General features: G+C 38.9%; 1 protein-coding gene across 1 annotated transcript; it reads left to right on the top strand.

Annotated features, from left to right (window-relative positions):
- The first annotated feature begins 3,135 nt into the window (after positions 1-3,135).
- On the top strand, positions 3,136-10,457 carry soat1 (sterol O-acyltransferase 1). The gene is made up of 16 exons (XM_053322104.1): positions 3,136-3,233; positions 4,201-4,349; positions 5,731-5,789; positions 6,590-6,738; positions 6,845-6,898; positions 7,019-7,126; positions 7,341-7,626; positions 7,753-7,831; positions 7,936-8,020; positions 8,102-8,147; positions 8,238-8,367; positions 8,522-8,619; positions 8,706-8,804; positions 9,068-9,203; positions 9,386-9,531; positions 9,694-10,457. Exons 2-16 carry the CDS (start codon positions 4,202-4,204, stop codon positions 9,757-9,759), a joined length of 1,689 nt encoding a protein of 562 aa, XP_053178079.1. The 5' UTR covers positions 3,136-3,233; position 4,201; the 3' UTR covers positions 9,760-10,457.
- The last annotated feature ends 1,231 nt before the right edge of the window (positions 10,458-11,688 follow it).

Here is an 11,688-nt window from a genome sequence, read left to right as displayed (position 1 = left end):
CTTGCTTTTCTGCTGAGAGTGAGACTCACAACCACAACCTGCTCACAGCCTCTGCAGTTGCAAGTTGACAACCCCCCCCCTCCCTTTTTGCCTTTTCTTCTGACACACACAACCTGTATACGTGACTCTCAGCAGCCAGTTGACGTGATAGTAGAGGCGCCTCATCGCCCACTGCACAAACTTGATGTTGAAATGAGCAGTATTAGTCTAGAAAACTTTTTTTTTTTTGAGGGCGCGCTTTTCTTTTTTTTGAGGGTGCTCGTGTGCCCCCAAGTATGCGCCCTGGGCGGTTGCCCATATTGCCCATAGCAAAAACCGCCACTGTAAAAGCTATCACAAAGAGATGGTACAGGGTGGGACCACCAATGCCAGATGAATGGCTGGAAATTGTGGGTGAAATATATGATATGGCACTGTTAACTCATACAATAAGAACCCAAGAGGAATGATGTCGAGAGAAATCAAAATAGAAACAAAATAAGTGGATATATTAATGAACATGTCATAGGAATAAATAGGTTCTGTGGAGAAGGGGCAATGCAGCATTGTGTTTGTGTGTTTGATGTTTTCTGTGTGTGTGTATTTAATCATCCAGTAATTCATCCAGTAATAAAAAAGTAAAGCAATTACATATAAAATAGCCTATGAAAAATGTAAAAATACTGTGAAGAAAGGGTGTAACAACTCACACTGCTCTGTTATGTAGTTTAAGTTTAGGTGGGAACCAGAAAAGCAGAAATCAAGACAGAGTGTCCAGTGGTTCAGTCAGCAACATGGTGGGAACAAGGTAAGATCTACTAACACATTTGTGTTAAACTGACTGAGGATCTTTTATTAAATCATCAGTGAGCAATTTCATCAGACTTCAGATGAATGATTTCTGTCTCTGTCTCAGTTTGGGTACGCTGGTGTGAATGTTGTCCAGCTGAGGTTTCTGCGATTACACAGCCACACATCCTTCCAGCACATGACTGTCAGCTGTACAGCAAACCAGTCCTGGACTGCTGACACAACTAATTCAGCCAGTAGAGTTGTCCGTATCCTGGGAGACTCCAGCAAAGAAATTGATTCACACCTTACCACACAGTCAAGGAAAGACCATGAGGTAAGACTGAAATGTTTAGTTGTTGTCATAAGACAGCTTTCTAAAAAAAAAACTGCAATGCCAATAATATCTTAGAGTAACAGCAACAAACACCATCCTGTCAGATTAAAGACTTTTCTTTTGGGGTGATACAAACAGCTTTTTGTGTGCTTGCAAGGCTTTGAGGTGTAATTTAGTATGTATTAATACAAAGGGTTTTTTTTTGTAGGACTGTTTGTGTTAAATTGTCTCTCAGTCAGCTTGTTACTACACAAAAGGCTATAGTCACTGCATAACAAGCATGCAGCAACAAATTACTCTTCATTTCTCCTTTATTTCTATACTTTCTGCAGGTGGAGGTGGTTGTGAGGGTTCGGGGCAGCACAGAACTACATCAAAGTGATATGGAGTTACTTCCTATCAGAGATCTGGGTATAGAGATGACGTCATTGTCTGACCTCGTCCCTGAGATCACTGCTGTGTTGGGACCCCTCTGCTTCTTGTGACATGAGTAGTGTTGTGTTTATGTGTGCCTTTGTGTGTGTGTGTGATAACATTTTGTAAATACCCCTTTCATATAAAAAGCCGTGATATAGGCTACTGTATGGTGTCTAGATATGTTACATGGATATTTGTTTGGATTAATTTACGTAGGGCTTTATTGTATTTTGTGTATATTTATTGATTTGTCAAAAGCTAAATAAATTGTTGGATTTTAACAAAATGGAGCATTTTATAAATGTTAATGTAGCACCAAATGTTCAGATGAAACCTACTTGGGCTTTAAATAGTTTGTTATTGCATGTTGAACTATGGCGTGTCTTATCCTCCTCACTGGGTAATGTTGATTGAAACTTTACACCAATCAACTTTGTTTCCCACTGCTGGCATGACATGCTGCTGTCTTTGCAGTTACTGTATTTGCCACACTTAGCTCATAAGACCATTTTAATGTATGATTTATGACCCAGCATGCTTAGTTTAGAGGGAGTCCTGTAGCATTCAAACCAAACTAGTGTTTCAACCCTGCTTCTTGTTATTCCACAGAGTCAAAACAATTATTGAATGAATGTAATGTCAAATAAATTTGAATCAAAATATCATTGTTAGCATAACTAAGCTTGTGTGTTTACAAAAGCTATGATAAGATTTGATATGAGATATTCACCCAAATATTAGCCTAATGATTATCAAATATGTGTAATGTAATAGCAAATATGACATGCAAAACTGGTGGTCCATTATTAGGCTGTGTTAGGCTAAGCCCAAGCCCCAGCTTCACTGTGGTTTGTGCTAATTTGATTATTAGAAACCTTTGCAGGAAATATGTAAATACAGTTTCATCTGACACATATCAAAACCCGGGTTTAAGGCCTTCAATATTTCAGCTGAAAATGAGCCTACATGTTGCCTGTATTCTTAACGTCAGTTCCTAATTAAAATCTGTCATTTCTCTTGATAAATAAATCTTTGTTTCTCTTAAATTCACCAATGAAAAAGAAAATCAGTTTAATGTTAAATCAAATCACCACACAGCACACACAATCATAGGGTCATGTCATAGTCCCACATTAATTAGAAATTCTGTACATACATGAAAGAAATCAGAAATCAGAGACAGAAATCAGTTATACATATGAGGGAATAAAGAATATATCTTTCAAATAAAGGTAATAAAAAACAATCGACAAAGAGCAACACACACACACACACACACACACACACACACAATATAATTTTGTCAGAGTTTTCAGGTGTTAGTGTTTCGTAGTGATTTCTTCATGTGTTGCTTTTCTTATTATTTACTAGCTTGAGTTATTTACGTAAAGAGTTCAATTCCAGGAGGAAAGGTGCAATTTTAGATGATGTTTTGAAGAATTTGTGTTAATGAACAAGAAATTCGGCACAAAGAATGATAAAAATGAATCAGATACTGTGCAGCTGATCTGAATGACAGCATGGTCAACATTGATTACGTCGAAAGGAGGAGAGCCAATCAGCATCGGCTGACCTGGTCATCATCACTGTCGGCACCATGGAGAACAGCAGCTCAGACTGCTGTGACTGAAAGAGTCACACATCGGAGTTTGTACTCGGCAACGTCGGAGGTCATTTTTACAACAGCGGACCGGTGGGGGTAAACGGACGTGTAAGTATCCAGATATCGGTAGAGAGCGTTTTTCTATCTTTGCCATCGGCGAACAACATTTCTGCCAGCCTGTTCCGTAGCTAACGATAGACGTCAACAAGTTGGCTAATTTGACTAGCCCTCATCCAGTGCTACTGTAACAGTGACAATACTACAGCGAAGAAGCATGATAGGAAAGTATCATTAGACTGACATTATCATCATTCTAGGTGGCTGTTTGGCTCAATAGCTTGTCTATTTAGCACATGAACTGCCTACCATACTGATTGTTAGTATCAGCTGAGCTAACCAGCCCTATCTATCTGTTGCGTGTCCGTGTCATGTGAGACTGAGTTGATTGTCAACTGGGTTTTGTGCTTTGTCTGTCAGTCAAAATCCTCAGCATTCCAACACATGGTAGTGATGTCCTTGTTAACATGAAGTCGCTTCTTTATTTGTCCTCAAGACCTATCACTGTTTAGTTTAAACGCGTCAGGTAAGCAGCCAGGTGAACACTGCCAGAGGTGTTCCATCATTTCTTCTGCTCATACAGGCAATAGAAATGCTTCAAATGTGCTTTCAATCTAAGTTATGGTGGCAAAATCTACTATGTGTCCCCACAGTCACAAAAATCCATTTAAAAGTTGATCTGCAGCTTATATGAGTCTTCAGTAGTCTAATATACCACATTTACAGTCTTTTTAGCGTCATATTCCTCCTTTGTGATTTGACTAATGTAGACACCTGAAGCTTCATATAGCTTCAGATAAACTTTTAAATACAGTTTTATACAGAAGAAGGCTTTTGAATCTTGGTCCCCATCCATTCACATTGCAATATGAAGGGATCTTCCAATGGCAAGTATGAATGGGAGAAATTATTACAGTAAGAAGCACATGTTTTAATGTCCATTTGGGCACCTGACTGTTGTTTTAGGACAGACCTTGAAAAATTCTGAACCTGTCCTTAAAGTTGTCTTTTGTTTAAGGATGGAGAGTGGAGATGACAATGTCCTACGGCCCCGCTGCCGAGGCTTTCCTAAGATGCCCACCTTCTCTGATTTCGATAGCTCTTTGGATGGGGAATGTAGCCCAGAACACCAGCAAAGCAATGGAGAGAGCCACATAACCAGCAATGGTAAGAAAGTCTGAACTTTTCCTCCGCAGGTCAGAGAGAGAGAGGAAGTATGACCTCTTTTGAGATGTGCGGGTTGAGACACCACACTTCCCCAACTGCTTTTTAAATGCCAGTAATTTTCCCTGGAAGTGTTTCTCATTGAGATGTTGTCATGGGTTCCTCTTGAGCAATATTAATATGACCTTTGATACAGTTTGTGTGATAAACTGTGGCAGAGAATGACCAGTTAGAGCCTGCTCAATTGACTCAGTCCCCTATTGTTCTATGTCTCATAACAATAACAACGTGGTCAGTGAACTGATCCTGTGAAGCACCAGTGTGATACACCTTGAAACCACACAACGCAGTATGTGTGTCAAAAAAAATGTAATTTATTGATATAAGCGTTGTCAGGTTTTTGTTATACTGCTTGACTTTGTTGACATTGTGTTAAAAGAAATGGGCGGAGTGCTTTTGCTGCTTGGTTCTGCTTCTTGTGTGATTCACCTCAACGATTGCACTAACTTGTTCATCATCACCATCGTCATCATTAGACTAGTAACCTCATCAACCTTTAGTACGATTAAATTAGCTGAGCTAGTCAGTTCACTAGACGCTGTCATATGATTTGTGGCTAACGCCTACGCCCTGGTGGTGTCTATTTGTGCCTGTGAACGGTGTTTTTCATTAAGCATTGCAGTGTTTCTTGTATTTGTGATGTTTAGCTATCTGCTCTGTCTTTACAGCATTTTGTTCCGTGTGCGTTGTTTTTAAATGTACTTCATGAACTCATTTTGGTTTTGCAGCTCTGACTATTTCTCAAAAGATTCATCTTTCACAACAAGATGACTGAAATCTACAACACTTAGCTGTTTGTACACTGTCAAATATTTCAATTGCTGTTGAATATTCCATCCATCCATTTTCTGCCGCTTATCTGTGGCTGGGTTGTGGTAGCATTAGGCTGAGCAATGAAATCCAGACATCCCTCTTCCCAACAATGCTCATCAGCTCCGCTGTGGGATCCCAAAGCATTACCAGGGGCTTGAATATTTAAATATCAAAAGTGTTTTGTGTTGGGATGTATGTTATTAAACATTCAATCCTATGTTAAGAATAAAATCAAAGTGAATAATTTTTAGGCTTTTTTTCCCTCTTCAAAGGCCCCAAGCAGTTAGTCATATTCTTAAAAAAATTGGTTATGATGTTTACATTTACCAGATCAAAGTTCCTTTTTAAAAAGCGTAACCTGGCAACTCAAGTGGATCCATTGTTAGTTTGTGGGTGTGTCCAAAGCATTAAGCATTATTTTCATACTGAAAGATTTCACTTGTAAATCAACATATTGACTATGTTTATTTCATTTTATGCTCAGATTTGTGTATTCTCTTTCCAATATCAGGAAAAATTGAAGTAGAACATGTGATCAGCAAAAAGCTACAACTGAAGAGGAAAGCAGAGGTGAGTAAATCAATAATTTGGGTGGGAAAAGGTTCATCCTGTGTGTTAGAATGGGTCATTCAAACAAGAAGGAAAACTTCATTTCAATTGGAGTGATTTTGTGGTTTTCCTCCAACAGATGTGTGTACTGTATACTTTCTGCCTGTGGAACATGGTGCATTTAGTGATGTTTGAACAGTCATTCTATAATGGTTTACAAATTACACCTTTAGACTTCCTGGTAGTTAAATGAGAGTCTGTCACACCTACAGGATGTTCACTGTCGCAACCTGGCTCTAAAGCTGTGACCGAAAAGGGAGGGAGACACAGGCTAAAGGCAAATGTTAAGTGATTTATTCAAATAAAATAGCAATGAACACAAAACAAACTAAGGAAACCATGGGATGTGGACAAGTCAGTGGTGAATGCGTGTGTGATTGAGGGTAGAGTGTAGAAAACAACAACTACTAATGCGCTGTGGAGCTGACAGAGTTCCCAGCCAGGAAGGCAGCATCTCAAAGGATTGCCCTCCAGATACCTACCGCACAAGAAAAACAAAACAGACTACGAGCGAGGGGATCATCACTTCACAAATTTCATTGTTAAATGGTACAGTTAGTGTCATCATATTGCTAACACAGAGCTGCTTTTGGCATGAAAGAACTTGGTCTTGGATACAAATTCACAATGCAGTTAACAATTCTACACATTTACTCTCTAATGCAAGGACTCCATATGTTGTGCAATGTGAGGAAATTTCTGTTGTAAATCTACTACATTTTCATTTAGTGGCTCTCCCTGTGTCTTTTGCTATTGCTCAGCATCTGAAGAGTGACCTGATGCGTCAGTTGGACAGCCAGGTCAATGACTTCATGGACAGTCTTATTGAGGAATCTGCTACCCTGGAACCTGCACCTGTCCCCGCTGTCTTTTCACCACCACTGTCAGACAAAGAGAGGAGCAAACTCAGGTACTGATTTGTAGCCACATGAGCACAAATATCTCATTTTAAACATTTACATCTCTTTTTTTCTCACCAAAAAAAGGATCACTGATTTCACTTTTTTTCCCTTCAGGCATTTTCGGCCTCCTCATGGCAAGCAGTTTGTTGGTCGCCGGTCCCTTCTGGAGTAAGTTGACATTTCGATGTGAAATGGTACTCTTCATTGAAATATCTGCTGCTTGAAGGTTGTTTGTTGGTTTCAATATAGCTGTACAGATTCTGATTATTGCTGCCTGATTTCCCACAGTGAGCTGTTTGAGGTGAACCACATCAGGACTATCTACCACATGTTCATTGCCCTGCTCATTCTCTTCATCCTCAGCACTCTTGTGGTAGATTTCATTGATGAAGGCAGGTAATAAGAGTACTATGATTTCTGTCTCCTTGCCTATTGAATTAACTTGGAAAAATTGTCATGTTCATTTTGTTTTTTGCTTTTATTGATGAAATACATTTTGTAAATTGAAATTATATATAGTTGTGATATACGTGTGTGAACTTGGTAAGAAAAAATTCTCCTGAGCAGAGCCCTTGAGTTTCTCATCTCTGCTTATGTCCTTTTGCTTCAGGCTGGTGCTGGATTTCAACCTGCTGGTCTATGCATTTGGACAGTTTCCCCTGGTGGTGTGTACGTGGATCTGCATGTTTCTTTCAGTGTTGGTGGTGCCCTACGCCCTGTTCCACCAGTGGTCACAGACCCAATCTGGCTCCTATAGTCATCCCAGGCTGTACAATTTTCTGTTTGGCTCAGTATTCCTAATCTACCAAACTCTAGGTTTGGGATTACTGCCTACATATGTAGTAGTGACCAACAGTTTTCCGCCTGCATCCTGCTTCATCATCATCCTGGAACAGGTAGGTGACCACTACAGCACTAACACTAACACTAACCCTAACCCTTTTGTAAAAGGGGTTGAATTGACTCTGTAACAAAATTTGTAATAGCTTCTGTGTAAATTTTGATTATTTTTCAAATTCCAGGTGCGTCTAATGATGAAAGCCCATTCCTTTGTCAGGGAGAATGTACCAAGATTCCTGACTGGGGCTAAAGACAAGACCAGTAAGTAATTTGTCAGCTACCACGCATTTTGTGTAATTCTCTGTTTCCCTTTTTTATTTGTGTTTGTCTATCGTTTGATAAGCAGTCTCTCCTGTCGTCAACAGGCCCTGGCCCAGCAGTGCCTCAGGTTTCTCAGTATCTCTACTTTCTGTTTGCACCCACGCTTATCTACAGAGATAAGTACCCCAGGTAAACAGACCCTCTCATCATTTCTCAAAATACATTTTTGATGTTGTCTTGAGAACTGAACAAACAACACTATTCTTGCAGGAACCCAGTGATCAGATGGGGCTACGTGGCAACAAAGCTACTCCAGGTACCAATCCCTTTCGTATACCCACTTGAGACTGCACATGAAAGATATCTATTAATTTTCTGACCAGTCCAATGTTTTTTTACCCCACAGGTACTAGGCTGTCTGTTTTATGCCTATTATGTGTTTGTGCGGCTCTGCATCCCTCAGTTCCGCAGCATCAGTCTGCAGCTGTTAAACCTGAGGGCCATGGTCCTCTGTGTATTCAACTCCATCCTGCCAGGTAAGATCTAAGCTAAGTCGAAGACCCTTATCAACAAATGTACTCTCATAAAAAGATGCAGACTCTTATGAGCTAATATAATTTTCTACACTTCTTAGTTTCGCTCGTTTTTCATCCTTTATTTCAAATTTTCCCTTTTTTTTTTCAATTGCAGGAGTGTTGATTCTCTTCCTGGGTTTCTTTGCGTTCCTCCATTGTTGGCTCAATGCATTTGCTGAGATGCTTCGGTTTGCGGATAGGATGTTTTACAAGGTGCCATACTCATGCTCTCTCTCTTCAAATGAAGTTCCTGTGGGTGTTATATACCCGACTTAACTAATTTTTACTATACATCACAGGATTGGTGGAATTCAACATCTTTTGCCAATTATTATCGCACTTGGAATGTAGTGGTCCACGACTGGCTATATTACTACGTGTACCGGGACTTCCTGTGGGTGAGTGGTACTGCTATTGGTACAGATCAGTATTTAAAATCACAGCAGCCTCTTTCTTTGTTATAATGTTGATTAGTGATTGTTTTTTTTGTATTGACAGCATACATTGTGATACCAGTGTGAAAATCCATTTAAAAATGTCATGTACACATTTTGCCAGTTGTTGCTAGCAATGTGTGTATGTGAAAAACACGTGGATCAGATTAAATTTATATATCACTGGTGTTTTGACTTGTCTGTTGTGTTCATTGTTGTCATTCCAGATGTCTCAGAAGCGTTTCAGACCAGCAGCCATGCTGTTTGTGTTTACAGTGTCAGCAGTCGTCCACGAGTACATTCTTGCCATCTGCTTTGGCTTCTTCTATCCTGTGCTCTTCTGCCTGTTTATGTGCTTTGGAAGTAAGAGAAAAGACCTCGTAGCACTTTTGTGCTTTTTAAGTATATTGACAATCTAGACTGATAGTTTGAGAATTCGGCAAATAAAGTATTCCCATGTCTGTCACAAAACACAAAGAAATTGTAAATTTATTTTCCCTTGCATTTATCTTTTTTATCATGCTTTGTTCTTTGTCTTCTCACAGTGATGTTCAACTTCATTCTGCATGACCGAAGGAAAGGTCCCATCTGGAACATAATCATGTGGACATCCATCTTCCTGGGTCAGGGAGTCATTATCTGTCTGTACTCCCAGGAGTGGTATGCCCAGCACTACTGTCCTTTGAAAGAGGTAACACCTGAACTATTGTTTTTGCCGTTGCCCCCAAAAGCATGATGTATTTTCTCTACATGGATACAGTGTAACTCAGTTGAAAGTATGTTGTTTTGGTTGGTTTGTTTATCACACACGTAGACACAAATTCAACCTCATTTGGTGGTGTTTTTATTTCAGCCTTCCTTTCTAGAGTTACTGAAGCCTCGCTCCTGGAGCTGTCAGGGAGGACTGATGGGGGACTGAGAGGCTGTGACCTACATTTGGACCGCTGCTGAGGACCATCACTGATCAGTGTCAATTTGACCAGCCTTTATGTTGTCATAACTTTTGACCCATGTTTGTTATTTTTATTGCACTAAGGTCATGACTGAGTCTTTGTACGAATGTATAGAAGAAGATGAAAAAGTCCAATAAGTATCCGCCAAAATGTTCTTTACTCAAACAGCAGAGCCACAATGATGCCTTACTTATCTGTTTTACGTTCCCAAAAACAAACCCACAACAAAATTACAAGTTCACATAAAACCACATGTGAACTCTTTTACTTTTATGTACTATTTATTTTTCAGATGTATTCCCGATCCTTCAGCCTTGATCAACTGTGAAACTCCTGCTTGTGCCAATATGATAGTGGCAATCCATAATAGGGCAGCTAAAGACAAATATTACACAAGACAAACACTGTTCACTTATGCAGTAGTGGTGAATATTTAACAAAGTTAGCAATGACTGACATTCAGTATATTGTTTAGAAAGACATTTGAAGTTATTTATTTTCACTGCCAATAAGATTTATGTTAGAAAATGACCACTGTCTGTATAAATCTATGAGAAACTGTGGCTCTATAGTGGCTGCTGTATTATAACTTCAAGATTGCAGTGCTGGCTTTTGTAAAGCACACAATGAAGGTTGCGTCGATATGCATGCATTGTCAGGATATTACATACAGAATATATATATATATATATATAATCCGTAACCCGTAACTGATGTTTCAGGCATAGAGCTTTTACAGACTGCTGGGGTATACCTGAACTCTTACAATATCTATATTCCCAGGAACTTGAAGATTAATTGTGAAATCAAATGTAATGTTTATTTTTTCCAAGTTAGAAAGGAAGGCAGTCATTACAACTCATGAGCAGACTATCACTGAACTCCATAAAAGAAAATGTTAAACAAAAAAGAGATGATGTATGGAGTTAATATATACTACGACTGTTGAATGTGTTCTTGATTATTCAGATATTTCATTTGAACTGGTTTGAACATCTACTGTAAACCTGCACAATGTTTTATTTTGTTTACGTTATTCACAGTGACTTCATTTAGGTGAAATCACTACAGAATAACCAGTACTGTTATTGTTGCAGCAGGCTGCAAAAATGTTATAAAGATGGTGATAATACTTGATTAGCACTAAGGGCCACGGTTTGCTTAATCAGATACAGACTACTTTAAATGAGAGTGTTTGCTGTTTGGTTAGACATGTATACATTTTACAGAACAGTAATTTCCATGACAGGCTAATATGAGGAATTGAATATGCCCAGTGTGCTTTTAGTTCTTGTGGTCTTGAAATATGTGTGAACATATTGTTATTATTTTGAGGAAATCGTTGCACATTTAATGTTGCCAATTATGACAGATTTCATTGCAGGGAGACTATTTATGCTTGTGAATAATGAGATGCACAATACAAAGTAAAAACCAGCAATGCAAAACTCTGCATGCCTAAAACTTGTTTGACCACAAGGTGGCACTGTATTAAAAGTTTTAGTTTTGATCTTTCTCAGCTCATTTTGGCTGGAATTTGTGGGCAGGAGCTGGAGAGGCTTCCTGAGTCCTTTGCCAAAAAAATTGACCAACACAAGTACCAGCAATTTATTTTTTTTAATATGTATAGACAATATTAAAAACATTGGAATGCCCTGTGGCATTTATTACAAAGTTTGAGCAATATTGCTTTCACTTCATTTGAGAACTCCACATTTGGTTGAAGTTGTAATCATACTTAATGCATTTGAGATTCTGTTATTAAGGATAATATTTAAAGTAGACAAGAGCCAAACTGGAGAAATGCAGATTATTTAGATAAGATTAAGATAGGCCTATTTATTTTTGGGAGCAGACTTTGCCTACTGACTGACAGTGTAATTTTTGTTTATTGT

Source organism: Scomber japonicus, chromosome 7 (assembly GCF_027409825.1).
Source record: "Scomber japonicus isolate fScoJap1 chromosome 7, fScoJap1.pri, whole genome shotgun sequence".
Lineage (NCBI taxonomy): Eukaryota > Metazoa > Chordata > Actinopteri > Scombriformes > Scombridae > Scomber > Scomber japonicus.
This window is presented reverse-complemented; position numbering and strand designations above follow the sequence as displayed.

Bases quoted from the DNA above. Each gene is read 5' to 3' on its own strand.
- soat1 (XM_053322104.1), top strand. From the start codon at position 4,202: ATGGAGAGTGGAGATGACAATGTCCTACGGCCCCGCTGCCGAGGCTTT. The intron at 4,350-5,730 runs GTAAGAAAGTCT...TTCCAATATCAG, and splicing joins GAGCCACATAACCAGCAATG to GAAAAATTGAAGTAGAACAT. The intron at 9,532-9,693 runs GTAACACCTGAA...TTTTTATTTCAG, and splicing joins ACTACTGTCCTTTGAAAGAG to CCTTCCTTTCTAGAGTTACT.